The sequence below is a fragment of the Perissodus microlepis genome, chromosome 16, assembly GCF_051167445.1.
Source record: "Perissodus microlepis isolate ML-2025 ecotype Zambia chromosome 16, ASM5116744v1, whole genome shotgun sequence".
NCBI lineage: Eukaryota > Metazoa > Chordata > Actinopteri > Cichliformes > Cichlidae > Perissodus > Perissodus microlepis.
In genome coordinates this window covers 30,293,441-30,320,398 of record NC_140476.1, presented here as the reverse complement: position 1 = coordinate 30,320,398, position 26,958 = coordinate 30,293,441, and the positions used below count along the sequence as shown (strand labels likewise).

Below are 26,958 nucleotides of genomic sequence, written 5' to 3'. Positions count from 1 at the left end.
AAATTTTAAGAGGAGGTTCAATAACATTAGTGTTTCCTGACTCATGAGATTATCATTTACACTGTAATCGACGGTGGAGCTTGCAGTCGTTGCTGGAATATCTAAATATCACTCTGGCCTTGTAAAAAGGGCAGCAGCCTCTACTGTATTTCAAGTGTCTCTTATGCAAAAAAAACAATCAGTGTTTTGCAACCTTTACTTAATAAATTTGTTATTTGTTTGTTTTATAGGTGAAAAATTTCATTAATATTTCTATAAACCTAAGGATCTAATAGTGAAATCATTGACATTTTTAGGTCAATATCTTACCTTATTTTTATTACTGACTGACATTTATTTAATTCTTAATTCTTGTGATATAATTTTGTCTAAATTAAAGGTTTTAAAGTCACTAAATCCAAGCTGATTGGACATTTAAGTCCTCAGAGCTAAATTAGAGGTTGGGATATGTTGTTCAGCTTAAGAAAGCCTTCTTTGAAGCTCAAATGTGTGATTACGGGTAGTTTCAATACAACTGTCTCAAGGTGTCTTAATATTAATTCATAGAAATCTGAAGGAAAGCCTTTAAGTGAAGGGATTATAAAGAAGCCACTGAACAAAGTGCCACTGCGGTTTGTGTAACTAAACCACAAACAGCTATGGAGGCTGAGTGATGTGCTGTGATAGATGTACCGCAATCACAATAAGCATGAAATGGGTTTGACTCAGTCAGCAACAGAGCCAAAGAAAAGCAGCAATTTAGGAAGAATATGGTCATTCAGACATAAAAACCACAAACAAGATAAACTATGCTTTACAACCAAAGCTTCTCAATAGCTCCAGAGCGCATATTTTGCATCACTCCACTCAGGCTGAATGGATAGTAATGCCTTTATCATCAGCCAGTAAAAAGAAAGAAAGAAAAAAATCCTTTTTGTCAGTTGTGCGCATCTTAGATTCCTCACTCATAGCCTTGGGTTTTACAGTATGCTTTGAAATCATCCACCTGTGGTGTATTTAGAGTCTGGCACCAAAACAAAAGACAAAAACGAGAAGTGGCATTGGAGGGAGACGATGGCTTGAGGTGGCATAAGTCTTTTAGCCTCTGTCACATTCCTGTGCCAGCTAGCTGTCTGGGTGTCCCTGGAGGCTAAAGTCACCACACTAGATCACAGGGAGTATGTGGGAACACATAAACATGCACGTATACAGTAGCAAAGAGCAGTGTCCTGTCCTCTGTCCTCAGTATCAAATGGCTGTTGTCAGCAGATGCAGGGCCATGATGCTGGATTCAGGCCAGGGTCTTTTTACTTCAGAATATTTTATAGCACCCCAGGTCATTCTGCTGCATCACAGATCTGAGCTGCCTCAGTCATCACAATGTCACCATAATGGCTTTTAATACTGATCTAAAACTATAGTACTTAGAAATTATGGAACCATATCAGCTCAATGGGTTATAGAAGAGGTTTCCATCATAATTCCAAGTTAGCCACTAAAAAACTACTTTCTCCTTTTAACAGTGATTTTTTTCTTCAGTTTTTATGCAAACCTGGAAAATGATCACAGGTCTTGTGTCCACATTTCAACTTAATGGGTATCCACTGCTGGACTGTCGAATATTAAAACAATTATTCGAAAAGATTAAATACTCTGTCAGCATTCAGCAAGTATTTTTCATCAGGGTTTGACAGCACTGATCTCGCTGTTGAAAGCTAATAGAATTATCGTTGTTCTATATACTGTTAATATTCAGCATTCCAAAGTTGTAGAAGCATTTCATTGATAAGAACAGGAACAGAAAGCCAGAGAGAAGACAGTTTTAACATATACACTGCCTACAGAGCCGATCGCAGCTCCCACAGGGCAAAAGGCAGGGTACACCCCGGACAGGTCACCAGCCTGTCACGGGGCTAACACAGAGAGACACACGGCCAATTTAGAATTGTTAGTTAACATAACCCATGCATGTCTTTGGACTGTTGGAGCAAGCTGGAGACGCAGGGAGAAACTTCACACACAAAGTCTCCAGCCAGCTGGCAAACAAGATTGTTTCCTGTATTTTCATGGCAGCATGGCGGAGAACATCCATTAATAAGACGGCAAACATTCAAAAAAGTTTACTGAACACATTCAGTTTCTTCCACCTATTTAATTCAGGATCAAGAAGGGGCTGGTTCCAGCTGCCAAAGAGTACATCCTGGATATTTTACCAACCTGTTGCAGGACTGACACATAGAGACAGACATTCACACCTATGGGCAATTTAGAATCACCGGTTGTCCTGACCCAATGCACGTTCTAGGACTGTGGGAGGAAGGGAGAGCACATGCTTTGTTGGGTTGATTTGAACAACAGATGCACTGATGCTCTGCTTCATAAACTTGCAAACTCTTGTAGGATATGAGTTTACAAGTGAGTTTCTGAATACTCAAAACTATTAGCTTTCAGACTCTGTTTGCAACACCTGCTGCTTGTGGAAATTACAAGAGAAAACAAAAAGTTAAAATTCTAGTCCATTCAAATCTTCTCCAGATCCAGGGTGCCGCATTTATTACCAGTGAACGATTGTAAAAAAAATCAGATTTTGATTGAATCTAAAATGAAACTAATCCAAGACACAAATCACAGAAGGGCAATGAATTGAAGACGCACCAGGAGGATCCTGCTAATAAATATCCATCACAGAAAAATGCGGCCACTGGAAAACGCTCATTTAGATTACCTGCACTTACTTTCTTCATGCAAAAACAAATGACGACATGGAAGAGAGGCACAACGCAGCAGAAACAAAACAGGAGGGACAGAGAAATGACACCTAAAGTTAAATGAAGTCCAGCCAACACAAACTGGCCGTCCTTGACCAACGGGCTCATGTTTTATGTCTTGGTTATCCCTCACACCCCAGAGCACAAACGGCCCTCTGTCATTTGTGCTGCCTTAATGAATAGGAGCACATCTTCGGCAAAGTCAAAGACGCGTGGGCATGGCCGCCACCACTGCTGATTTGTAAATCGCTAAGGATGTCTGGGCATCCTGCCAGCAGGGGCATACTGTCAAAGCAGCAGGGGGCGTCGAGGGTGACTGGAGCAGGCTACTCTGCTGCGAATAAAGCTAAGAGAAACAAGTTTCCAGTCCAACTGTGAGTGTTAACTGGAATCTTGCACCATGCCACATGTTTAATACATATGCACTTCATACACATGGGACAGCGAACCACAGAAAATAGCCCAGTGGTTAAAAATCCTTTCATCCCAATCAAATAAAGTCCATAAATATAATGTTTAAGTAATGCCTTTCCAGACGTGTTCCTGTTTGAACACCACATTACCTCTGTACATAAGCCAAACCAGGCCCGCGGGGAAATGCTTGTCCCAGTTTTGTTGCAGAGGAACTCGACTGGCCTGCACAGAGCTCAGAGATCCCCATTCAACACCTGGAATGCTCTCAGCAACCCACGATTTATCAGCCAACATTAGCGTTGGATTACAGTAATGATCGAACGGCTGAATGGGATTAATTTCCCCACAGAAAGGTTGCAGAATTAAAGTGTTCCAAGAAGAGTGGAGGTTATTACAATCACATCTTCATGCTTGTCTTCCAGCATTAATGTAGAAGCCTTATCCAAACAGAATAATCCCAACAATAAAATACTTTTTTTTTTTAAAGAGTACAGGAGAAGTAGTAGAAGTTTTCATTCCAGCCAAACCATATGAGTTTCAACCACTGCTGAACTTTAGATATTTAGTTTTAAGAAATTCATATCCAAAGACACACTCAGCCTTGGTGCCATGAACCCATTTCCACTTGCTGCAAGCCACAGGTTATGAGTATTGCGAACACTGATAGCTAAACAATCTGTCCTTTCAGGGTGAGCTCTGCATACAGAAGACCCTTCCACGTGTAAACTGAGATATGGGCATGTAATAACAGCTTCTGAGCTGCGCCAGCCTGCTGTCTGAGTCAAAGAACCCTATCTTCATGACCAGTGCAGGCAGCTTGAGAGTATGCAAAAGACACCTGGCTTCTGCTAGTAACTAAAACCACCTGAGACCCGCCGCTTATAACTTGGTTTTCTGTTGTTTCCTATGTTGGACAATTAGGATTACAGCACCTCATCAATCCTGAGTGTCATGGCTTCCTTTCCAACTTTCCTAACAGTTTCTCATCTTCTACTATTGAAATGTATCACATTGTCACATTTTATTTCATTATTAATTTCTCCTGTCACTGTAAGGCTTAACTAAAAGCCCAACATCTGTCTTTGGCACAGAATCTGTGGTGATGTGTGCTTACATTGTCCCACTCTGCAGCACCCAGACATCAGGCAAAGCTGCAAACGTTCAGACTTTTGGACAAACAGTATAAAGTCTCATTGCTTGAGGAGGTTGTAAGACACCACACCCTCCTCTTTCTATTCAACTTTTGCCAGGCCTTTTTGCATTTTGCACTGCTGCCCATGAAAACGCAATCTGAGGTGCTCTTGGAGATTCAGTTTGTGTGCCCAAGCCCTGCTTCTTTGCGTCTGTTGATTGTGCTTGCCGCATCACAACATGTCTCACAGTCTCTCAAAGCCTCTAAAACTTTTAGAAGCCACGTCTGCAGCATAAAAGTTGTTTGAGAGAGCTGTGTGAAGAGTATTTCTTTCCCATGTCCCCACGGGCGACATAATTCACAGGAGCGAGAGGCGAAATCAGAGCACCACAGAAAATGAGAGAGCAGCATGTGTCTAAACAACACACAGGCTTGTCTGACCCTGTGGTAATTGCCAGTGCTGTTGCAGTGACGTGATGTAAGTATTCATCTGCCTGCCTCCATCACCATCCCACCATTCACCCAGCCAGGTTTGTGTTAACAGACCAAACCACTGTAGTGTAATCAAGTAAATAAAGCTTTGTGGGTTAGATGTAAATTAGATTCAGTGCAGCTGAGAGGAGGCACAGAAATAACAAGGTCACATCTCTGGACATTGATATAGTTTAAGATACTACAAGGACACATTAGAATGAGGAGGGACAAGCAGGGCATTATGACAGAGAAAAATGTGACGGGAATACCTCACAGCATAATTTGTTTATGCATTTTATTCCTTCACTTGTTTTTTTTGTTTTTTTTGCCTGTCCCATTTGGTTCTTTAGCCGTCAGAATTGTTGTCTAAAGACCAACAAGGAGACCCAATGGATTTACTTTGCCAAATGGATCATCACGGCCTTGCCGTATTGGTCCATTTGATCGACCTTTGTTGTTATTATTTATTTTATTTTATTTTCAGTTGTTACAGACGGGACAGACATGACTGAGGGATAGGAAAGGGAGAAAGAAAGATGAAGGAAAAGAAAAACAGGAGGGAGGAGGGACAGTGAGAAAGGGCATTTAAAAAGAGAAAGAAGAGGGAAAAAAAGAAGAGAAAACAAGCAAAAAAACCCAGCAACATACTAAACACAACACCATCACGTTAATCTAGCTAAGTGTAAACAGCAGTAAATACTAAATATTGAATGTTGTTGTGTAGCAAGCAGGACCGACAGCGCACAATGTGCTTGGAAATAGCAGCCAATAAAGGTGTAGTTTATGTCTATGAACAGTGAACACCCGTGTGCATACCTGTGTGGATCAGCGCGCTTGTATTCAAAAGGTTTCCCCATGTAACGGTCTGCTAGAGGGTGTAGAGAGCCATAGCCCCGCCCCCAGGGCGTGAAGCAGGCATGGAGGAGATCCAGGCTCCAGACATCCAGAGGCCCCAGAGTGCGAGAGCCCAAGGAGGACCACCTTCAGTTGTTTAGGATATGCATGTTGGCCTAAATCTAAAATTATTCCCTCGTGTTACTGCTTTGTTTTTTTTTTTAAATTGCACTCCTCAGTCTTTTTCACTGGTGCTGCTGATATTCATTCTAGGTATTAACATGTTTTTATCTCAGCAAACAATCCTTCAATATGTTTTTGTTTTTGTTTTTTCAGATATAAGCCACATTTTATCTCCTTACTGACACTATACATCTTTGTCACATGATGACACCTGAGCTTGAGCCTCTATTTAATGAAAAATGCGGCATGTGGCTGACAACTAATGGCAAATTCCAGCTTGTCTGCAAACACTTGCCTCCAGAAATAGAGAAGGTTTTACCTTAAAGTAAACTTTAATGCTTTAATGCTGCAGTCAACACATTTCGAAAAACATGCATGTTTTACTTCCATGCAAACTGGCGACCACAGTAACCTGTGTGCAACTAAAGCAATGGCGAGGACGTTTTTTGGTGTATCGCCAGTTTTATGCTAGCGACTGCCAAAAGCCTGCGCTTAAACCAGTCTAGGCAAGACTAGTCATGCACGCCTAGGCCAGGGTCTAGCCGTGCATGACTGGTCTCTAGGTCTGTAGGCTTTAGCTATCAGTTTCACAGTGACTGACACCAACTCCCTGAAACTGGTCAGGAAATACACAAGTTTCTCCTTTGTGTGTAGGACTGAAAGCTAAGTGGCAAGTATCTGTATCTGTGTCTGTGTTTGTGTTGGTGCTTTGCATACAGTTAATGTGTGCAGCTTGCTAACCAAGCTAGCTAGCAATAGCTTATTACGTCATCCTCGTCCAAATATTTCTTAAAACACACAAATCCAGTCCAGAAAACATCGTGATGGTTATGTGATTATTTTATACACAGTCAGTGGCTGAAAAGTCTAAATGCTAGTAAGTGAAGGTCTTAAATTAATTTAACTCTTTACCCCTTGAAAATCTACTAGGAGTAACCCTTGAAGCTCTTGTCTAAATTGAGTGGTTTCTGTCATATTTTAGGCCTGCTTATAGAGTTACTGAGAGTAATCTAACGGTCGTCAAACCACATCTTTATTAATATACACTGAGGTTTTAGTACTTGTTATTGCGAGTACAGGGGAGGTCGTCAAATGTTGTCTTTATGGGCGAAAGAGTTAAAAAAAAATCTGAGAGCTGAGACATAAATGAGAGCACACATAGATAAATAAATGAGGTGTTCTCAGTCCTTGCTCCAAATGTCTGTTTAACAATACATTTAGCATTCAGAGGGACGCCACACATTCAAAACCTCCACTGGGACCTGAGCCATACTTAAAAGAAAACCGCTCATGGCGGGTGATGAATGGGGCTGCTGGCCAACACTAGCAAGAGCAATCTGCTGTGAGTGGGGGCAGACATTTACTCTGCCATCAAACTTCCACCATCTGATTTACACATAGCTAGAAAGTGCTCCACTGCTTTCCTGCTGTGTTTCTTAAGCCTTTTGTAAACAGAAATTAAAAACCTAAAACCCAGCCTCCCATTTATTGCACTGGAGTACATTGAAGAAGCTATATACAGTGCTTAACAAATTTATTAGAGCACCTGTCAGAAACACAGGAGAATGCAAATAAAACTGTCTGACACACGTGTTTAGAAACGCACATACATTACAGTAATTTGGCAGACAATGCTGTGCTTTACTATTTTTTCTCCTTTTTTCTAAGACTGTACATGTGAAAATTCATAAATAACAGCAATAATTATCATTTAGAGTTAAAAACATTATTTGGATTAAAGAGGTTGCACATGCTGGTGGATTAACCATTGCAGAAATACTGTTAATTTAAACATAAACCTTACATCGGGTGGTGGTCTAATAAGTTTATTAAGCATTGTAGGTTTGGGGAAGATGGCAAGGTTATGTTATCTCTTGAAATACTGCCTATATATGTGGAGCCAATTCTTTATGCCTTTTAAAAAGGTCTCACACAAGCACTGTACTGTCACTGCACTGTAACCAACATGAGATGGAAACCCAGAGGGTCAGGTAACAGAGAGCAAAAAATGTCTGTAGGTGGTGGACATGGATTCCAGGTGCAAAGGTTACTGGAGGAGATTAACAGCAGTGCGTGACGCTCACACACTGGGCAGTATAGTGGCCCAACAGAGGATTTCAGCCACAGTGTTGCAGTGGGTTGGTGGAGTAAAAAGAAGCAGAGGAAGGAAAAGTGCAGTGATGTGCAAAATCCCAAGAAGAGAATAAGATCCTGAAAAGGAGCTCTAATTGGCCTAAGCATCCAGGTGGGCCACATGAAAGAGGGACAGTCACCGTGACAAAGCTTTAAGAGTTTTTTCCCATACAAAAGTGTGTCCAATACAAGGAGGGTTTGTGCACGTGAGTGGGGTTTTTTGTGCAAATATAGCCGCATACTAAAGTTTTTCCATCATTGAACCCTGCTGGTTAAATATCCAGGCATAGTATTTCCTGAGTGTTCTTGTTGGGGGTGGAGGGGTTGGATGCGGTGGTGGATAGAGGATGCCCAGCTGGCCGCTTATCTCTATCATGCAGACGCTTGGCCCACGGTCTTCCATCACTTCGCTTCCTTGTTAACAGGCTGCACGGTAATCGGAGAGCCATGTGACTCAACAGTAGCCCCTTCTCCCCTCGCCACCTGGAGGTTGGAAAAAAAGGCCACTTCGACTTGTTTGATGTTTTTGGAATAAGATGCATTTACCTCGGTGCAAGATGCTGAGACAAATGTTCTGCCATTAATCAGCAGGATGGAGAGGATTGATTTTAGGAGACACGCAGGTGAATCTCATTTCCTTCTTGGCTTAATCCAACATTTCAATTTACTCTCGCTTTCATCCACCAAGTCAAAAAGTAATAGATTTTTATGTAATAAATAATTCACATGACTGTGATTAAACCTCCAGCCATTCTGGTGCTTTTGAGACGAGGTGCTGGGCGCGGCGTGCTTTTTAATACTCTGATGGTGACAACGGGGCTCTGAGAGTTGACTGTCTCTGTTTCTGCCAGGACATTAATCACTGTCACACTCCTCTCTTTCTGCTTCAGTCTCAAGCAGACCCTCCTGCCCCCACCGAGAGCCACTTCTATCGCCATAGTAACCAAAGCTAACCCGACTCAGCAGTGCTGTAGAGGTAGTGTGGCACAAAAATGTGTTTATGATTGAACACTTAAAGCCAGGGGGGGCAGAGCGTAGACGCGTCGTGCTTTCTGTTCCACTTTGTTGACTTGCCCGTCAGACTTGTCATTGGCCAAAGACAGCAACCTTTGTTCAATGTTCAACTTCAAATAAGGATTGTGGTCACAATCTGAAGGGCCTGCACTCACAGTACTTACTGTTTCGCTCATTTCAGGCCTGTGCTTGTATATGTTCTCAGTGTTCAGCACCTGTTAGCTAATGAGTCCTTAATTAAGGCTACAGTCTTGCAGCACTATTCCCCTGTCAGCCTCATATCCAGAATTGAGCGTATACAGCTCGCACGCAGCATGAATCACAAATCAGCCACTTTGGCGGAGAAAAAGAACAAATTCCGGTCTGCCTGTTGGCTTAAAACCAAGAGATTTCTGGCAAGAGCCACACAAAAAGGTCAAAAGACACGGCAGAATAATTTCTCCTGAAAGTCTGTCAGGTTAAGCTGGAGTATTGCTGAGTGCTCATTGCTACGCAGGTCAAATAGACAGGAAAAAAAACAAAAGAAAACAGACGCAGACAATGAATAATAGTCTGATCGGATTCTCTCTGAAAAAGCTGAAATGTTTTGACACCTCAGATGTGAAATAGGTCTATAGCTGCCACACAAAATAAGTGTATATGCTCTCTGTTGTTGCTTCCCTTTGTCAGAACCGTGCTGCATCTTGTAAAAGTACACGTCTATATATGCTGATTTTCTGGAGAAGGCTGACAGCAGGCGTGGATTGTTTTGGATTGAGAAGAAGAATAACGCAGCTGTGAAGATTAGGTAACAAAAGGGTTTTTTTGTGGATTTCACTGTGGTACCTGAGGAGATAAGTAATTATTCAACACGCATGCCTCTTGTTATCTGGTCAGGGCAGCGATAATACAAACTGCATAAAACATTTAGATGGGGAAATGTGAACTTGTCACACTAAAGGGAAATCATAAAAAAACAAAGGGCGAACAGCGTGACAAAGTAGACATCAAAAAGCAACAAAAAACACCATGTGGGATCTCTGTGTCAGTGCACTTCAGCACATTTGATCTTACTGGAGCTATACTTGGCTTTGGAGTTGTCGACGTGGCATTATCCACTAGTTCAAAGCAGCAAAGCAGAGCCCAGCTGATATAGGATTTTTAAGACACGACTGATACTGATACCGATATTTGGCAGTTTAAAAATCTGATATTCAAATATATTGGCTGATATGTTTTTTTCTTTTAGACACACAAGACATAAACTTTCATGTGTAGTTATTTATGTACCTGTTTGCGCTCTTCCTGGCTCGATCAGCTGGTTGTTGTGTTTGTGGCATTCCTAGCATGTGTTGCCAGCTGGGAAGCTGCTCTCCCCTGGACATACAATGTTAACACTCTGTCCCTATTTACTTTTTATATAGATATGCTGCGATGATATCACCAGTATGTCAAATGGTTATTTATAATGTTCCCACCTTTCTGTAAAATGTTATTTCCTTGTATGAAAAGAAAAACACATTCGAAATTCCCAGGGAGGAGTTTCCTTTACGTCCTCTCTTTTGTCCTTCTAAAGCTGTTGCTACAAGTGAAAAGTTGTGCTTTTGTTTCCACTGTCCTCTATTCTTTGTTCTGGAAATTATTTGAAATGTTTCAGGTATTTGTGGGAGGAAAGAGTGGGCGCTTACACAGCACGTAACATCATGGCAGCATAATATTAACCATATTTTCACTGTTCCTGTACAATAATAAGGACTTTTTTCAACCTTCATACATCATAGACTCATAAAAATGATGACAACTATCCCACGGCGCTCTCAGGATCCCAGGACAACTCTGTCATTCTCTACTCTCCACTTGCATTAGATTTCAAGCCATTATCTGGAAGAAGGACAACGCCACTGAATCGTATTTAGTGCTGCAAAATCATTAGGCTCATGCTGCACATCACATCCTGACATGTGGTTGTCCAATTATACATGCTACGTGAATGTGGGGATGTGGGTAACAGTATAATCGGAGAGCAGCTGCCCGCTTTCACTAACTGCTGCTGATTTTCTAGCCATTACTGCAAATGTACACAACAGAAGCCGACACGCATATGTTCGGACACAAACACATGGATACTCAAACAAACAAACAGCCGCGCTCACAAACGGCAGATTGCTGACCGGCAGAGATGCATGTGCTGCGCTTTCTAATGAGCCAGTTCTACGACCTATCAGAGGCTGCTGATAAAAATCTAAAATACTGCAAACGAATGTCAAGTAAACACATCAGGAATTCTCATCAGCTTTATCTGATAGTCTCCAAAGCACCTGGTACTATTGAAGTCACATACTGAATAATGGCATCTTCTTAGCATGCCAAATAGTCTCAAACAAAAGCAAATAATGCATATCGTCATTCCATTTCCTGTCAGCATGTAAATAAAAAGCTAGATGAGTAGTGCATGAGTTGCCTCTGCATATCAGTTTAAGCCTTGTTTGCACTGCCTTCTTCACACCTATTACTTCACAGAGCACAAACTCAAGAAAGGAGTTTAGATCTCACCGTATGACTCCATTTGGAGAGATATAATCATTTTAGAGGGTAAAAATGAGCCTTAGTCTATTAGGAGAGGTTTCTAAAAGCTGCACACAATGGGTCTTTTTGAAGCAAAATACCTGGAGCCTTGAGATCCCTGAGAGGAATGTTGACGACTCGAAAGCAAAAGTATGAGTTTGATGAAGCCACTTAACAATATTTGAACACTTTATACAGCCAAGTGTAGTTTTTATAGACTCCTAGTCGTATAATCTCCCCAGTTTTATGTTTAAAGTGTATGAATGAAAAATACCAGCAATTCTGTCGACCTCAACGTGATTTATTTATGCTTTGTGCATTCAGGCTTAGGTCAGGTTTCAGAGAACCAATTTCCATTGTATTTATATTTTGCTCCACATACCTGAATTTCTATACGGCAAAACGTAGCAATCCAGATGCTTCCATAGAGGAATGAAAATACATATTATCATGCTCAGGCTTTGCTTTTTTACCAGATCTCGGTTCAAAGAAACACCTACAGGAAAGCGCGCAGCAACTTTTCAGACAGTGCTCTTCAACGCCTACATGGAAACAAACAAGTGAAGGGGCTGTTGAGAAAGAATGGCGTTCATTCACTGCAGTAAAGTCACCTTGTAAGGCAGATGAATTCTCGCACGATTCGATAGATCACGATCATGAGAGCTGCGGTTCAATCAACAACATAAAGGGAAGTGCTCGCCTTCTTCTCCTGGGTGTTTAAATAGACAGATGGTTCATCCAGTCACTTGACAAATGTCTTTTGTAAATGAAGATGATGTCAATTATACACAGTTTTGTTTTTGTTGCATAGACCTGGAATCACAAACTTCTTTCTGAAGCCCCTCAGACTGCGACAGGTTTTACTTCTTTACACCTTTTGCGTAATTCGCCGATCTTATTCGATGACGTTTTGGTATGTGGTGTTAATCAAATGTCTCATGCAATAATGTGCTAATTATTTGATGAAAAATGCTGTTCGTTTTCCAAACAGCTTACATGTAACCTATTTGGAAAACTGGTGACAACTTCCTAGCTGGTTCAGTGGCACGTCAGGTTACCAGGGAAGTAGAGACCTGCCATCTGTTGATTTAACAATATGCTTTCTGCATTGTATTAAAAAAGTCCAAATCCACTCTGAGTAATGCCAGATAAACTCAGACATTCAAAACAAGTGCTCTTACGTACTCAATACCATCCGGAAGGTTTAAGCAATGGTAAATGTTAAATGGACTGGTTCTTATTTAGCGCTTTTCTACGATGAGCACTCAAAGTGTTTTATACAACTTGTTCATTCACCCAATCACACCCGTTCTCACAAGCACTTTTCTAGGTTTTCAGTGCTACCGAACTAACATTCACACTCTGATGAATGCATTGGAAAGCAACCTGGGGTTAGTATCTTGCCCAAGGATTTTTGTCATGCAAACTGGTGCAGACTTCCAGTTAGCAGGTGACCTGCTCTACTACCTGAGCTACAGCCACCCCATCAAATCAAACTACTTGCTTCAGCCAAAGGAATTCAGAAAGGAAATCATTGCCGTCTGATGCCCTGTTCTAAGTTTGTTTGTTTGTTTCAGTTTTTGAAGGTCAGCTTTTGTCCTTAAATCAAAGGTTATAACAGAGGCAGAAATGTGTACAGGTTTCAAAGCAAAAGCAAAATTGTGATTTATGATTTCTTGACCTATTTCATGCGGACTGACTTGACTTGCAGGAGGAGGCTTGGGGTTTTTGCAAAGGTACAGCATCCTGTTCTTTCTTCTTTGCAGCTATGACAAAATCAAAGGTAAATATATGTGATTTTACCTTTGAACAATGGTCAGATCTGTTAATGATTTGTCGCTCAACTATGATTCCTCTGAGAGCAAAGAGAGGAGATCCTTAAATTACTTTTCCAAATTACAACATTTTCCTTTTTTTTACAGAAAAACCCCCCAAAACAAACACAAAAATCTAATCTATTCTATCTAGAAACTGCAGAAACAATCTCTTTGACCTGGAAGATTCAAAAAACTTCCACTATATAAGACCTCTCCAGTGTCTTTAGAGCGAAAACAGACAACCTGAGAGCCCATCCATCTCACAGAGCCAGTGGTTCACAGTAGTATTAAAGCGGTGGAATGGGAACAATGTTCCCACCGTCCCCACAAAGGGCTCAACACCCATCTTCCAAATCAGTCCTCTGGGTCACACCAAGCCTTGAATGAGCTCCCTTCCTAAAGCTTCTGGGGGTTTGAGCCGTGCATCCAGAGCATCAATGGAAATAGTGTTCCTCCCCCTCACAATAGTCAAATCAACTGTGGGAGTACTTTCTCCTCCTCTCGCTCCCCTTTTATTCCGGCTTTGCTCAGACCTTGCCGAGGCTGAACGGAGGAGGGATGGGAGAGAAAAGGCACATGCCTTCACGTCCGCTTCGCATGCACACAAAGAGAAAAATCAAATTGCTCAGACATGCACACATGCGCGTATGAGCGCACACTCGCTCACAACGCGCGTTCTCGCACACCTCGTCTAATGGCCAAGAGGGGTGGGTAACAATGAGAACGTGTGGAAAAAGACAGAAATCCCAGAATATTCTTATGTTGGGAAGAATGCACATCCAGTTTAAAAGCTGCCCTCCAAATGAGGAACAGAGTGCAAGTGCAATTTTGAGAGTCGCCTTTATTCAAACCACACCTGTTATTAATTGTTTTTTTTTATTATTAATTAATTATTAATTTTATTAACCAATTAATCCTTTTCATCTGGAAAATCTTAGAAAATGTGGAGGCTGTTCATCACTAGCTCCCCAAGACCAAAGTTTAAATGTTTCAGCCAACAAGGTAAGCAGCAAATTCTCACATATGGAAAATAAGAAAAGAATAATCTCTTGCATGCTAATTTTAAACTCCAATAATCATTTAAAGCTTCAAAAAAAATCAAGTTTCCCCTCCTGCTTGACAGGCTTTCCATTTTTATCTCTATTCTCCTTGTTTGTAAATAGCAGAGGAGGAAACAATGATGATAACGTTCCGCAGACAAATTGAGACTGTTGGGTCGCATCAAGCTTTAATTAGCAGGGTTGCAGACAGTGGGCAGAGACGTTGCTGCCATACCGGATTTCACAGACAACGAGGTTGTCTGTCAATGCAGAGAAAGGCCAGGTTACAAACAGCCAGACAGCGTGAGTGAAGGCCAAGCCAAGTACACTCTGCATTCAGAAACAATGAGATCTGGGGAGGCTGAGGGGACCCAGACAGACACTGTGGAATTATTCATTTCCACCCACCAGCTCAGACCGCTCGGCCTCCCTCTGCTGACGGCTCAAACTGTCTGCTTATTGCAAGTACACGTTCCTCCTCAAACCGAGTCTGTCATTAACAAAAGACTGAGCTAAAAAAAATCAGATGCAGATTCTCATCAGGGTGCTGTTGCGGCGGTGAGGCAAAGTGCATCTGTCAAGCTGCAGTTTGTTTCTCACAGTAAAATTGGCCACAAAACACTCACATCAACCTCAAAAAAAAGAAAGAAAAAGCAAGAAACAAGCCTGAGCCAAAATTTGAATGTTTCTCTAAGTTGTCACATAGCTGAGGAATGATTTCATTTCGAATAAAATGAGGCTCGGGACCTCAATCGAGCCTCGGTGTGTGTCTCTGTGTGTGTGAATGGAAAATGCAACATTTATGTCAGCACTGTGGGACAACATAATCACATTCAGGTGACTAGGCAGCAGAGCTCTGTATTCTCAGTATAAAGACCACGGCGAGTATTGAGGCGAGGGCTGCCACCTCAAATCATAGTGTCTGACGCTGTTATTTCAAATCTGGCGTTATATTAACATAACAGAGAGCAACAGACACTCCAATGTGGCTGCAGTGTTCTGAATATACAGAGCCACTTTAAGGCAGCATCTCTCCATGTGTCTCTTCACACTCCTTGAAATATCTTAACAAAAAAATGAAGAAAGAATGAAAGAAAACAGCACGTCTTTTGGACCCTCTCTCTGCTTTTGGACAGCTTTGTTTTTCCTCAGTGCACCCTGACCTGATTACCATGTGAATCCTGCTCCAGAAGGCCACTTTAAAACTGTAAAAAATCTCTTTTCTTTACTTCCACATAGCAAGGACACGCACATACACACACAAAGGGGTGCAAAATAAGGACCAACAGGCAGAATTGTGCACCCCTGCAAACCACTCATTACTTTGTAACCATAAAGGCATCCTTCCTGAAAGTGCAGAGATGGGTTTTTGGTTTTGGGGGTGTTTTTATTTTTGTTGGAACTCTCAAGTCAGGGTTCAAAAAAGACATAAGATGATAGAGTGCATAAATAAAGTGAGATGTGGTTCACACGGGTGGCAGCAGATGTCCTGGACAGCTTGTTTGGCGTGCATGAAAAGTCAAACAGCTGAATGACAGACTAACAGCAGAGATATCGCTCTGTGAAAGCTGTCAGTTTCCACTCTCTACCTTGGTTTCTTGGATGGTGAAAACCTACACCTTGAAATGACAAAACAGTCTGTCAACAGCAAGAGTTATTGTTATTTTTATCCCTCAAGCTCCTTTTCCATCTTTATACAACTGGAGCTATATGAAGGGTAACTGCGCAAGGAAAGTGGCATCAAACCCGACACAATCACACTTCTTATCTGTATCCGTCTGTTATCGCTTTAGACAAGACGTGCTCACGGCAACACTCGCACACCTGCGATGGTCAGACCATATTGAGCGTTCCAGCCAGGAGAGGACAGATCAAGTTCTCCGGGCATTAAACTTTCATATCTGTTCACTGCATCTCAAATGATGCCCGACAACAGAAATATCTCACTTGGCCCCGTCTAAATATGCATCATTAAAAATCTGATGAAAAGGCCGCCAGCTCGTCTATTCCACACCTATCATATTTGGTAATGGAAATGAATTATTTATGTCGCCATTAGATGCCATGGAGATACATGACCCCTGGATAACATTGGGAAAACAAAACACTTCCACACGCTGTAGCTACATGGAAAATGAGAAAGAAGGGGAAAGTGAACGTAGAGTAGTTCTAAGAGGATAGCTGGAGGGGGATAGGTTGCAGGGAGGTTAGTTTGGGATTTTTTTTGGATCTCTTTCTGCTTGGCAGGTCTGATTCTGCCCCACCAGGACCTGTCAAGAGCCCTCATAAATTCATCAAAGATGAAAACCTACTTTCCATTTGAATGGAGTGACCCAGGATACTAAAAACAGCTCTCCAAATAACAAAAGCGTTAATGATCCATATGACAAGCATCTGGGCCTAACAAAACCTGTCAAATGGATGAATATCAATCAAAAGATGAGGGAGATATGGTAGTTTCACACATATTGATGAATGAACAAAATAAAAGCAATAGTTATGCCAATGTGGGGGTGGGGGGGGTTGGTGATCAGATGAGATGAAATAAGATGATGTGGCAAATTTATTCATCCCATATCTGGGAAATTCTTTTGTTACAGCAGTTTAAGTGATCAATTATAACTGGATTGTGATGGGGTTGCTCCTTGTTATTCCACAGAAAGGGAAGTGGGAAATTACCACTATGAAGCTGTCTTTAGTGGATTACTAATTGTAGCTAATTGAGGATATTAAATATGTTTTTTTCTTGTCTGTTGTATGGAAAAAAACAAGCTGCATTAAAAAAGGATTATATCATCACCTTTGCCAAAACTCACACCAGCCATGGTGCATATTTGAGTGTTAATGAATAATACATTAATTTACAATGCTGAAGAAACTGGGGCTCAATAAAAACATAAAAAAGCTACAGATGAATAGAGTGCAGCACCACAAAAGCTTCGAAGAGCCCAGTGATGATAGTCGCTGTTGCAGGAAAATAGCTTTCAGTTGAATAAGCTGTTTGATTAATTTGGTCGGGGGGGGGGGGGGGGGGGGGGGGATATAAGATTTAATATTTTAAGCCTTAAAAATTCCAGCCGCTAAATTTCTCTGAAAACTGTTCTCAGTGAACTGTCTCCAGATAAAAGTTTGTGCGTAAGCTTTTGACATTTGATCGACTGATTAAAACAAAAAGAAGAAACAATCAAGCAATACTTCATGAAAAAAGTCTCTTTGCATGCTCATTTGACCAATCTTGTGTGCGTGCAGATTGTCTGTAACTCTACAGCAGACGTTACCTGGCAAGGTGTCGCCACAGCTGTACAGTGCCGCTCAACACTGCCCTCTGTTGCTCTGCTACAACACGGTCCGCTTTGGAGCTCTTGACAAATCATTTCAGGATAATCAACTCAAATTTACGCAAAATGAAATTGACCTATTTCTTTTATAATAGGGTATCTCTTTGTTCGAAATCCACAGCCTCAGGCGCTTTTTCCTGGACAGCTTTACAATTTAAACTATTACAAATCTGAAGTGTCTTTATCGGGGAGAAATGGAGAAGCTATTCATCCAAGTGACAAGCTCATGAATATTTTCTGAGTGTTCTCGTGCAGAATTAGCCTCACTAACGTTTCCTGGGATTGGGAAAGAACAAAACACCCGAAACGTTGTGCGCAAGGCTGCTCAACCCGTGCGTAAAAGCTGTTAATCTGTTATCGGAAGTGATGAGCAATGAGGTCATTATTGGCCGTCTTTAAGTCAGACAATAAAATTCACTTGCATAGTCGGGAAGAAAAGACAAGGTGGTCGATTTTACACCAAACTTCTGAACCGCCAAATTGGGTTACCGCGCACACAAATATTTAAAAAGAGAAATGCCGACTAGGCGCACAATCTCCCAAAAAATGCACTTTCCTTCCCAAGCATATCTCCTAACAACGGGAACAAGTTTCCCAACAAGGTTGCTTTTTAAGTCCACGTCTTGCCTCTTACCGGGACTACAGGACAGCGTGGAGCACAAAGTAAGTTTGAGGCAGTGCTAATGTGGCAGGCACAGCCAGCTCCTGCAGCCCACAAATGCGCCTCTGATCCTGGGATGAAACGTGAGTGGAAAGTAAAACTGGCGAGACATAAAGGAGCAGCTCTGAATAACACGCTATATCAACGGACAAATCACTTCGCCTCAAGCACTTAAAGTGGGAAAAAGAGGATATCCGCAAAGTGTCTGACATTTAGGATAAAAACACAGCCCCACCGCTCAAACCCCGCTCTGATAGAAAAATGGTCCAGAGAGAAACGGACCCCACAGCATGGCTGAATAAAGCTTTCGAGTAGCCAATCCATTAGTGATGGAGGGTCCCTTATTTATTTTATCTGTGCAGGTCAGCTAAGCTGCAGCAGGCTATTGTGCTGATTTGCCTTTAATATGAAAAAAAAAAATCAAACACCTCAGTCAAAGTCGAACTGCAATCCATTTCGTAAATCTGAAGCGGGATACAAGCTGGAAACTGGTGCACAACACACCCAAAAAGTGCTTTGTATTAGTCCTCCCAGGTATTTTGCAGTGGAAAAGAAGGGAAAAGTGATTTTTCTTTTACCTTGTAAGATGTTTGTATTCCCTAAGTTGATGAGAATGCCAGGTAGAGATAAGGAGAGAATCACAGTCGCAGTTTTTAAGCTGTGGAGCCAGAATAGAGACGGGTTCTAGTCTTGTTTCCTCAGCCGCTGCGCGTTCCTCTCCAAGAGACCTGCAGCCGACAACTGCGCTCTCTCTTCTTTACCGTCGGACGATACCACCGGGTTTGGGGAGAGCGGGGAGGAGTGGAGGATTGGGGGTGGTGAGGAGGGTGGGGGGGAGTAAGAGGCCGATTTGCAAGCGCAATCGGGAGGAACATACGCACGGACACCCCGGAGAGCAAGAAGAGTGTCACAACACTGCCTATGTCCAGTGCAGAAACAGCCGCACCGAATTAAGAAAAGACCAAAGGGATTTTCTGTGAAAGGTTTGCCCTGCGTGTTGTTGTCTGGGATGCAACAGCAGCCTACCTGCCGTCGGGGTAACCGGGCAATAAAGGTCCACTGGGAATGTGAGTGTTTCCCTGCTTTGCAAGTAAACAGCGAAGCTTAAACAGGGAACACAAGTTATGGTTATACACTTTTCTGTTTTGTTACTACTCTAGTCTATTTACATTCCACAAGCCTAAAATTTACAGGAAATTCTTAGCTATGTCTTAGGCCAATTACAATGGCAACAACCAATACATGCAAATAAAAACAAACAAACAAAACTTTTCAATTTGTTTACTACTGAATTTCAAGATGGCAATAAGGATAACATCAGAGCAAGTCAAAGTCCATTCTAAAAACACTGTCATTCTATGCTGTAGATGTGTTTTCTTTAGTGTCAAAAAAGACTTGATGGGCACATCCGAAAGAAACATTTGTTTATAGAGCATCACTGCTCTATTCTATTCTATTCTATTCTACTCTTCACTGACGTATATGGATTAAACTGGGTGTTTGACTGGCCCCTTTTTTATCGTTATACAGTGTGTTATCACTGTACGCAATTTTCTATAATTCTCCACATCTATTCTGTTCTATTATATTTTATTCTATTCACCTTGCGCCAAACGTTGCTTAAATCAGATGTTGTTGAGCACATTTCATCAAGCCAATTTTTCATCAGGAGTGGAAGTCCAATCACAAGCCAATTTACTAATTAGCCCCTCGTGTAATTAATTGTCCTTCAATATGTCTGCATTAGTCCGATAAAAACAAAACCACGTAGACTACAGTTCTTACACTCGGTGCTAACCTGTGTGTGTGTGTGTGTGTGTGTGTGTGTGTGTTGGGGGGTGGGGGTAGCAGGTGCAATAGCTCCCCCATGACTTTTGCCGCCTCCCCCGCTCAGGACTACATTTCCCAATAACCCTTGCGCCATGCTCAAGAATCCGTGGAAAAGCGAATGCGCCTGCGTATCCAGACGTGGCAACGGCATCATGGCCTCTTGGAATCGCTACGGGAGTCGGATGAGAGAGGCGAAAATGTTAACGTTGGTGTTGCTGGTGAGTCACACGAACCTCTTGTGTATTTCATTTAAAGTGCGTCGCTGTGCTCCGGTTTGTGCCATCCCTCAATACAGAAGAGAAATTATTTTTTAAAAATGAATCTAAATCGCTCCTCCTCTCCGCGTCTTCTAGCCTGTCCGTGCAGGATGTGCAGGAGGGAAGTTGACAGCCCTTGACTGAACTTGGTGCCCAGATTTAAGCAGCTAGTAATAATAATAATAATAAGGGGGCACTGCGGTGTGTGTGTGGCGCAGGTATTATCACTGGATTTATTTATGTAGCTGCCCGCACTCAGCGGTTTCTGGCCGGCGGTCGCATGTGCACACACGGGGTCCCTCCCATGTTTCTAAACCGTAAACCGTCCGGTAAAGTCCGGACAACCGGGGCTCCTCAGATAGCTTACCTTTCTGTCACAGCTTATGCTGCACATGCCGCTTTTGTTGCACTCACCGGGCGTGTTAGACTTACACTCCACGGTCGCAGCTCAGCAGCCCATTCATTTTCACTCTTAAGTGGAACTGAAAGTTGCAAACTGAAGTGACTTGCACAGTGCGGGTCTGGCTGTTGACCACTGACTGGCAGTTGGGGAGCATGCAGCTCAAGTGCGCTTTGGAAGCAGGACAGTAGGCTGTGCAGTCTCCCTCCGTGTGGCGTGACGTGTCACAACTTGTTCACGTGCCCTAATTTAATTGTATCAAACAGGAAATATGTTGACTCTTGTGCACTATAATTTCGGATAAGAAAACTCGTGATTCTAACTTGGCCTTGCTCGGTAAAATGAGAGATCATGGGGAAAATTGCCTGTGAATTTGTCACAGAACTCAATACCTTCACAGAGCAGAGATGCCAAACTCATTTTACATTTTGGGCCACGTACAGCCCACTTTGATCTTAAGTGGGCCAGACCTGTGAAACTCCTCTGTCTGTCAGTGTGAAGAAGTTTAGCTACACATTTAATCCCCGAGATATTTTAACATAAGGAAAGGAAGAACTTTCAGCAGTACATCTCAGTTTTTCCTACATGATAAAAAAATGCTATGGTAAGCACTAAGTATCACTGTCAACTTAATGTGCAGACTGTCCTGAAATTATAAAACAGAGAATTTGTGTTGTGTTCATTGACAGATTGTCCTCTTCCTCCCACTGTCAGCCCATTGTAAAAGTCATAGGTTTCCATATTTGACAGTGGAAGAACAGGACATTGCTGTCATTTAATTGTTTGTCTATTACTTATTCACTTTGGTGTAGCATGAATGGAGGAGCTCAGTAGAAAAAGCTGTAAAACATAGGAAACTACAGTTAAAAGTCTAAAAATGTATCCCCTCCTTCACATTTTCCAAAGCTGTCCAGTGGGCCAGATTGGAATCTTTAGCGGACTGATTCTGGCCCCAGGACTTTATGTTTGACACCCCTAGCATAGCGTAAGTGAATCTTTGGTGTTTCCATGCGATTAATGATCTTAAATAAGCATTAACAGTAAGGACAGCCCTCCTATGTAGGTGTTCCTGGAGTCACACAGAGCTTTATGTCCGTGAAGTTTGCTGGGATGCTCACGTGTGGAGCCCAAGGACAAATGAAGATTCTTCGCTCTGTAGACATAATTACATCCAAAACACACAACAGGGACACAGCTTCTAAAATGTTAGACTAAACAAAAGTGTGTTAAGATGTCAGATGTGCTGCTGTAACTGCTTAAACATTTATAACTTTAGGAAAAATCTACACTGATCTGCTCCAGTTGATTTTCATATTGCAGAGAGATGATAAATGGAGGACAATAGCTCCCCGGAACTCTGGGAAGATATCTTAAATTAAATATAAGCCTGCAAAGTGTACCATAATAAAGAAGGTAAAGTGTGCGAGCACCCTTTAAACAGGTAATCAGTTCATTGTCTCAGCAAAAAGCGAGCTAGCTCTGTAATGTAGAGCGACATTTGTGCCACTTTAGACCACGGTTACTGATGCAGACCTTTTCCTGCTCTGCTTCCTGTTGTGAAGCAGCCTTTCGCACACAAGGGTGGTGATTGGGTGTGTGTGTGTGCGTGCAGTACACTCTGTATATATGCATTTGACAGTGATACTTTGTGACACGTTGGCACCGTGCCACAGCTCTTGGGAGTAAATAGTGACTGTGCTGTTCAAGTGCTTACTCTCTGCTGTAATTTTACAGCATTTACATCCACAGCAGAAACATGGAGTCAATTTATTCAGCTGGTGTTAATTATTAAAACAGGACAAAAATCAAATTTCTTCAATTTCGACCTCTTCCAGCCCAATTTAAACTCCTTGAGTCTACTGGACCTCATCAGAACCGGCAGATTTCAATATATTTGGCCTGATAAGTGCTTTATGACGGCAGGTGAATCCAGCAGCAGCTTTGAAGGCTCCATCATCTGCCGGTAGAAGCAGACCAAGCTAGATGCCGGGCATCAAAACTGATATGTGATATCATGAAAGGAAATGTGCAATTTATTGCTCAGGATGTTGGAGTTATTCCACAGTAGTTCCTGTGCTATGAGCCACTGGGATTTTTTCTCTTGGCTCTTGATAAAGCCTCTTTGGGTGTTAGGTAGCACTGTCGGGTGTTTGTAGGTGATTCTGTATGGGAGGTGATAAACCACTGCAGCAGTTAGAGGCCAGCTGTCTGGGTGGTAAAGGCCTGCCTGTCAAAACAATTTAATCCAAACACCCTTCTCTCACACACACACACACTCAGACACACACCCCACCCACACCCACCCCATATACACAATTAACTATCTGGATTGCTTGCCCATGGCTGGTAACTTTAAAATTATGTCTCCTTGTCAATGACACACTTCTTTTTTTCAGGCCAGAAAAATCAATGTGTGGCCCTACCTTCTTTCACTGACATTTTGTTTACACATTTACAGAAATAGCAGTGTTAGCAGTAGCCATGGGGAGGGAGGGGACTTTATTGATGTGTTCCCCGAAACATATCTTTGTGGTATTTGCAGTGTTGAACATGTATTTTAGACATTAATTATATCCACACACTGTCATAACCACACTCTGAGAGCCATTAGCGATTGCTTGGTAAATTAATATATGTCGTAATACTTTACATGTTATTTCTGATTGCTGTTTATCTGAAGGAGATGGCCTCCTGGCAGTTTTTACTTGCAATAAGAAAATGTGTACTCTTAAACTTAATAAAACACTAAAAATTGTGTCCTTCATGTGTGTTTTGAGCATGATAAATAATCGCTTGGTCCTGGGTGGAAAAAGGAAAAGACTAAATCTATCATGTGTAGAATCTTTAAGACATTTCTCATAGGTCCTAAAAAGAGTTGGACAGTGATGAAGAGGAGTTTGGGAAGCTCCTTCCAGCTATAGCCTTTTTAGGTCATCAGTATTTGTGGGAGGTTTTAATTGAACGGCCTTCCTGAGGACATGACGCAATATCTGTGTTAGTTTGAAGTCAGCACTGTGGATTGACCATTTGAAAACCTTTTATTTTTTTCCCACCATTTTATTGTTGATTGGATTTGGTTCATTCTCTTGTTGCGTCACCAAACCTCTCCTAAGCTTCAGGGCATGGAAAAGGGCTCTGACATACTTCTGTAACTTTATTGAAACGGTTTAGCTTACATTGTTCTCTAAATAACTGCAGTCCACCCTCAGGTAGAAAAGCCTAATACCTTCCTAATATAAGGATTATGCATTTTGCTGAAGGTTCAGCATTTGCGTCATTGTCCCAGAAGTGTTGTAGAGCGTCCACTTGGCCTTTGCTACACTTGTGACATGGCATGTGTTTCTTATGTTTGGAAGTTGTCGACGTATCTGTTGGTGTTTTGCTGTTAGTCTGGTTCTTTTTTTAACCTCTTTCTATATTTCATGGTGTCCTTTTGATGTGATCTTTGCTGGTGCCCCCTCAGAAAGAGACGGAGAGTAGCAAGAAATCTGGTTTCCCCTATTTGCTGTCAGTTTGTGTTAATGTGTAAACTGTTTCTTATTTCTTTGGTAAAATGTGTTTGCCTATAATTTTAAATCACACGAAGATTGGCTTAAATTTTAGGAGTAATCAGTATAGAAATCCTGGGCATTCTAAAGGTTCACATCTACATGACTGCATTTAGTCATCAGTTATTATTAATATCTATGTGTCCTCCACTTCTCACCTTTAGCTTGTTCTAGCAGATGGCTGCCCTCCTGAGCCTGGTTCTGCCGGAGGTTTCTTCCTGTTAAAAGGGAGTTTTTCCTTCCCACTGTCACCCAGTGCCTGCTCACAGGGGGTCATCTGATTGTTGGGGTTCTCTGTGCATTATCGTGGGGGCTTTACCTTAAAATATAAGACAGCTGTTGTTGTGATTTGATGCTATACAAAATAAAATGAATTCATATTTGACTCTTTGTAAAAGATTTCTGCTAAAACGTTTGGTCAGTACCTGAAAAGCATTCATGCTTTATTTCACAGCACTGGCTCAGCAGTGTGTTAGTAGGCCAAACTTCTCTCGTGACATCTGTCAGTGATAGCTGAAATGTGATAGTTGCAAAAGCGGTTAATTGATTGCTCCTCTGCTCATTTGAAAGCTAAGAGGCCTCTAAATCAGCACTCTGTGTGTGTATGTGTGTTATCAGATGCTAAATAGCTTCCTTTACAATCAGCCAGTCCGCACACACCAACTACACCTGAATGGCTCATTAGTCATAGGAAACTCAAGGCAAGTGCTTGACAAACACTGGTGTGATTTGTGCTGATTCAGTACTGCCCCTAGAACTGGATGCCATTTATTAAGCAGATTTGTCAGAGCAGATGGACGGTGTGGGCTCGCAGGCAGGGGCTAAGGCTCCTGCTGCTTGGTGTGCACCACATTTTTCTGCGGTGACGTGATGGGATATACCTTTTATGGCAGAGGAGGAAGGTAGTTGTATAACCTACTAATGGATTTCCTCTGCCTTCTGAGGCATATTCAGGGTTGTAATTAGTGATGATGAACGCATTTCAGGTAGATTACCTTCATGAGAATGGATGTTTCACATTTGTACGTGTTTAAGTGATTGCGCCCTTTCTGGTTTTGAGCTTGGATTTGATATGCTTTTTTTCTTTTTGTTTCACTTTTCTTCAGCTTGTCTTTTTTTGCTACAGTCCCAGCAGGAGAAACAGAGGTTGGAGATCACGGCACATTATTGCAACGGTTACTTTAAAGATGGGAAGCAGGTCTGCGATAACTGACAAATCTGTTGCCATGTAAATGCACAGAATTCCTGTTAACTACTTGCATCCAGAGTCCTCGTTTATTTGAAACAGGAATTAAAATAGTGACATAGTTGCGGCAGGAATGTGATTTGGAATGACAATGGCGCTGGCCAGTCCCCTATTGAAAAGACTTTGCACACTGACTCCTATTGATGACAATGTATTGTCTGTGTTGATAAATTAGTTGGCAATTAGGTGCAAACCATTGCCAATTAGGGCTGTGGGATATGACCAAAATCTCATATCTCGATATAAGAATTCTATCGTCCCGATAACGATATAAATCACAAAAATGTAACATTTTCTGTAAATTATGTGAATCTCGGGCAGCTCGACTTGCGTGAAGTGTTTCCAGCTGCGCGTCATGTAGCTGGAGTCGAGTGTTTTAACCAATGCATGAAACTATACATTTTTAGACATACAGTGGGGCAAAAAAGTATTTAGTCAGCCACCGATTGTGCAAGTTCCCCCACCTAAAATGATGACAGAGGTTAGTAATTTGCACCAGAGGTACACTTCAACTGTGAGAGACAGAATGTGAAAAAAAAATCCATGAATCCACATGGTAGGATTTGTAAAGAATTTATTCGTAAATCAGGGTGGAAAATAAGTATTTGGTCAATAACAAAAATACAACTCAATACTTTGTAACATAACCTTTGTTGGCAATAACAGAGGTCAAACGTTTACTATAGGTCTTTACCAGGTTTGCACACACAGTAGCTGGTATTTTGGCCCATTCCTCCATGCAGATCTTCTGAGAGCAGTGATGTTTTGGGGCTGTCGCCGAGCAACATGGACTTTCAACTCCCGCCACAGATTTTCTATGGGGTTGAGGTCTGGAGACTGGCTAGGCCACTCCAGGACTTTGAAATGCTTCTTACGGAGCCACTCCTTTGTTGCCCGGGCGGTGTGTTTTGGATCATTGTCATGTTGGAAGACCCAGCCTCGTTTCATCTTCAAAGTTCTCACTGATGGAAGGAGGTTTTGGCTCAAAATCCCACGATACACGGCCCCATTCATTCTGTCCTTAACACGGATCAGTCGTCCTGTCCCCTTGGCAGAAAAACAGCCCCATAGCATGATGTTTCCACCCCCATGCTTCACAGTAGGTGTTCTTGGGATGCAACTCAGTATTCTTCTTCCTCCAAACACGACGAGTTGAGTTTATCCCAAAAAGTTCTACTTTGGTTTCATCTGACCACATGACATTCTCCCAATCCTCTGCTGTATCATCCATGTGCTCTCTGGCAAACTTCAGACGGGCCTGGACATGCACTGGCTTCAGCAGCGGAACACGTCTGGCACTGCGGGATTTGATTCCCTGCCGTTGTAGTGTGTTACTGATGGTGGCC

The 26,958-nt window shown here is 42.0% G+C and overlaps 2 protein-coding genes across 7 annotated transcripts in view; one reads left to right on the top strand and one right to left on the bottom strand.

Annotated features, from left to right (window-relative positions):
• sema5ba (sema domain, seven thrombospondin repeats (type 1 and type 1-like), transmembrane domain (TM) and short cytoplasmic domain, (semaphorin) 5Ba) overlaps positions 1–19,098 on the bottom strand; it is a 182,961-nt gene extending 163,863 nt beyond the window's left edge. For 3 of the 6 annotated variants that reach the window (XR_014797180.1, XM_084908224.1, XM_084908223.1), the window contains exon 1: positions 18,910–19,098. The gene's annotated coding sequence lies outside the window, so the exon portion shown is untranslated. The remainder of the gene's footprint in view (positions 1–18,909) is intronic. The other 3 variants (XM_084908221.1, XM_084908225.1, XM_084908222.1) reach the window with 1 other exon arrangement.
• A 1,175-nt stretch (positions 19,099–20,273) lies between these two features.
• The window catches only part of pdia5 (protein disulfide isomerase family A, member 5), a 74,620-nt gene continuing 67,935 nt past the window's right edge, over positions 20,274–26,958 (top strand). Inside the window, exon 1 of the mRNA XM_084907584.1 lies at positions 20,274–20,379. Within this exon, the coding sequence (XP_084763710.1) occupies positions 20,314–20,379 (66 nt within the window). The 5' untranslated portion in view covers positions 20,274–20,313. The remainder of the gene's footprint in view (positions 20,380–26,958) is intronic.